The following is a 2,500-nucleotide window of genomic DNA, read 5'->3' as shown; positions in this document are numbered from 1 at the left end:
TCTTTCATGTATGAACCGTCACCACCTGAAAGGTTTACTGGACAGAGTTTTTTTTTTAAATTATAGCTTTCAATTCATGCTGCAATGTCATTTGGTGCTTGTAACCTAGGATACTGTGACACATGCAGTACTTTATTTATCTTATTTTACAGGTGCTGACGTAATTGGCTTTCTTGAAAGCGATTGCTCAAAACCTTACCTTGGTAACCATGATCTGGCAATGTGGTTTGAAGAAAGGCTTGGTGTGTACACTGATTTTGGCCCGTCTACTAAGGACCACACGTGGGGGTAAGAACTTACAGAAATATTTAAATATTATTAAATTCTCAACCTCGGATAATGAAATTCTAGCTTTCTCATTGGTTCACTGGATCTCGGTTATCAGCCATTGTACCCGTGTTTGACCTTATATGGAAATGAATGTCGCAAATGTCGCTCAGCATAAACGTTGTAGCGCTGGGAATTCACGTCACTTTCCGATCGTTTCTTTAACTTAAATAAAATTTAGCAAAACCGCAGGTTGAGTATTTAATAAAACAATTATTCCATGAGCCCGCTTTGGATTCGAGTTGGCTATTACCAATCTCGTATCCAACAAGGGCGAATGGAAGAATTGTTTTATTAAATTCTCAACCTTCAGTTTTGCTAAATTTTTTATTAATTTTAAGAAACGACCGGAAAGTGAATTTATATTGAGCGACATTTACCGCATTCATTTCCATATAAGGTCAAACACAGGTATAATGGCTGATAAACGAGATCTAGTGAACCAATGAGAAAGCTAAAATTGCATTATCCGAGGTTGAGAATTTAATAATTAACAATTATTCTAGGAGGGCGTGCTGGATAGGAAGTGATAGATACGCCCCGATTTGTTTATAATCGTTGTATACCCAGCAAGCCCGAGTAGAATAATTGTTTTATTAAAACTCTAGGATCAGCAACTCTTCCATGTACGTATTGTGGCCCAAAGCCTACGGTGGCCCACAAGGGCAAAACACAACTCAATATTGAGCTGGATACACAACAATCTTTCGTAATACAAAACAATTTTTCACGGTACACAACAATCTTTCACGATACAGAACAATTTTTCACAGTACACAACAATCTTTCGCGACACAAAACAATTTTTCTCGGTACACAACAATCTTTCGCGATACAAACCAATTTTTCACAGAACAAAACAATCTTTTGTGATACAAAACGCCAAACAGCGTTTCACGATGCAAAATTAAATTTCACGATGCAAAACAAAAATTTGGAAGACTGGTAACAAACACGGGCAACTTCATATCACGTGATCATACAACAACGTGCTGGTAAGTACTTCGCGTAAGATTACGAACATTGTCCCGACTTAACGAGTGTTACTATGTGTAAGACCACATATATGTAAGATATGTAAAACTACGTATGTTGTCGTTGCTATGTTTAACTATATTGTCCCAGTAAATGCACTGTAGTCCCGTAACTTCTGTAATCGTCTAATTTCTGTAACCCCGTAATTATAACATCTGCAATTGAAACTTCTGTAAACTCGTAATTTCTGTTATCATGTAACTTCCGTAACCCCGTAACTTCTGTGATCCCATAATTTTTGTAACCCCGTAACTTCTGTAATGTCGTAACTTCTGTAATCCATTAGCTCCTGTAAGATTCTGTTTGTGGTGTCTTAGTGATGTTCATATTTGCCGAAACATCTTTGCTTGTTTATCTACAAGTTTTAACTAGGCTTAACCTGAAAGCCTTTTTTCCGCCGTTTAATGGAATGGTGTAATGAAAACATCTCGTTCGTGTTTCGAAAAACGCAAAAACCCTCTGTTCATCGTACGAAATCGATGTCTCGAGGTGTCTTGAGTAATTTTAGGGCTATTTGAGAGGAAGTACTTGTTTTTTATTTTTTGCAAAGATTAGTAACTTTTTGAGAAATACAAAATAGTGCATATTAAAGGTAGTTTTAAAATTAAAATTTGAAGTTTAGAATTACGATATGGACATCAAACAGTCCCCTACCAACCTGGGATGCTCTTGAGTAGGGGTCACTGAACGGTCTGTCAGTAATCCAGAAATAGTCTTCTTTTTTATTCCTTCTTTCAGCCTCTGAAAAAAATTTCAATCAGCTCCCCCACCTTAACGCGTTCTTATCTACCCTCCTGGTTCTGCTAGCCGTTATGATTTTGAGAAAACAGTTTATTTTTTTATACTAAAGATTACCTAAGAAGGGTTACGTATTTGCAAACGTTGGCCGTGTCGCACTTATGTTTCAACAGAATTAACTATTGGAGGGTAAATGAGAAGTGCCATTTTCTACCCATGTAAACCATGTGACCAGGGTGGGATTGAACCCACTACCTACGAGTTAGATCACCGCCGCTCTACCGATTAAGCATTTTTCCAAAGTTCTCTGTCGGTTGCAATTTAATGGATTAACGTAGGGGATATTCAAGGTTCATGCACGTTTATCTTCTCCCATAAGACACCACTAATGACACGAAAA

General features: G+C 37.4%; 1 protein-coding gene across 1 annotated transcript in view; it reads left to right on the top strand.

Moving 5' to 3' along the window:
• The window catches only part of LOC138015518 (PGAP2-interacting protein-like), a 21,503-nt gene that overhangs the window by 9,146 nt on the left and 9,857 nt on the right, over nucleotides 1-2,500 (top strand). Inside the window, exon 8 of the mRNA XM_068862582.1 lies at nucleotides 153-288. Coding sequence (XP_068718683.1) covers nucleotides 153-288 — 136 coding nt within the window. The remainder of the gene's footprint in view (nucleotides 1-152; nucleotides 289-2,500) is intronic.

Source organism: Montipora capricornis, chromosome 9, assembly GCF_036669925.1.
Source record: "Montipora capricornis isolate CH-2021 chromosome 9, ASM3666992v2, whole genome shotgun sequence".
In the NCBI taxonomy this organism is placed as follows: Eukaryota; Metazoa; Cnidaria; class Anthozoa; order Scleractinia; family Acroporidae; genus Montipora; species Montipora capricornis.
Note: the sequence above shows the minus strand (reverse complement) of the source record. Positions and strands in the feature narration are given on the sequence as shown.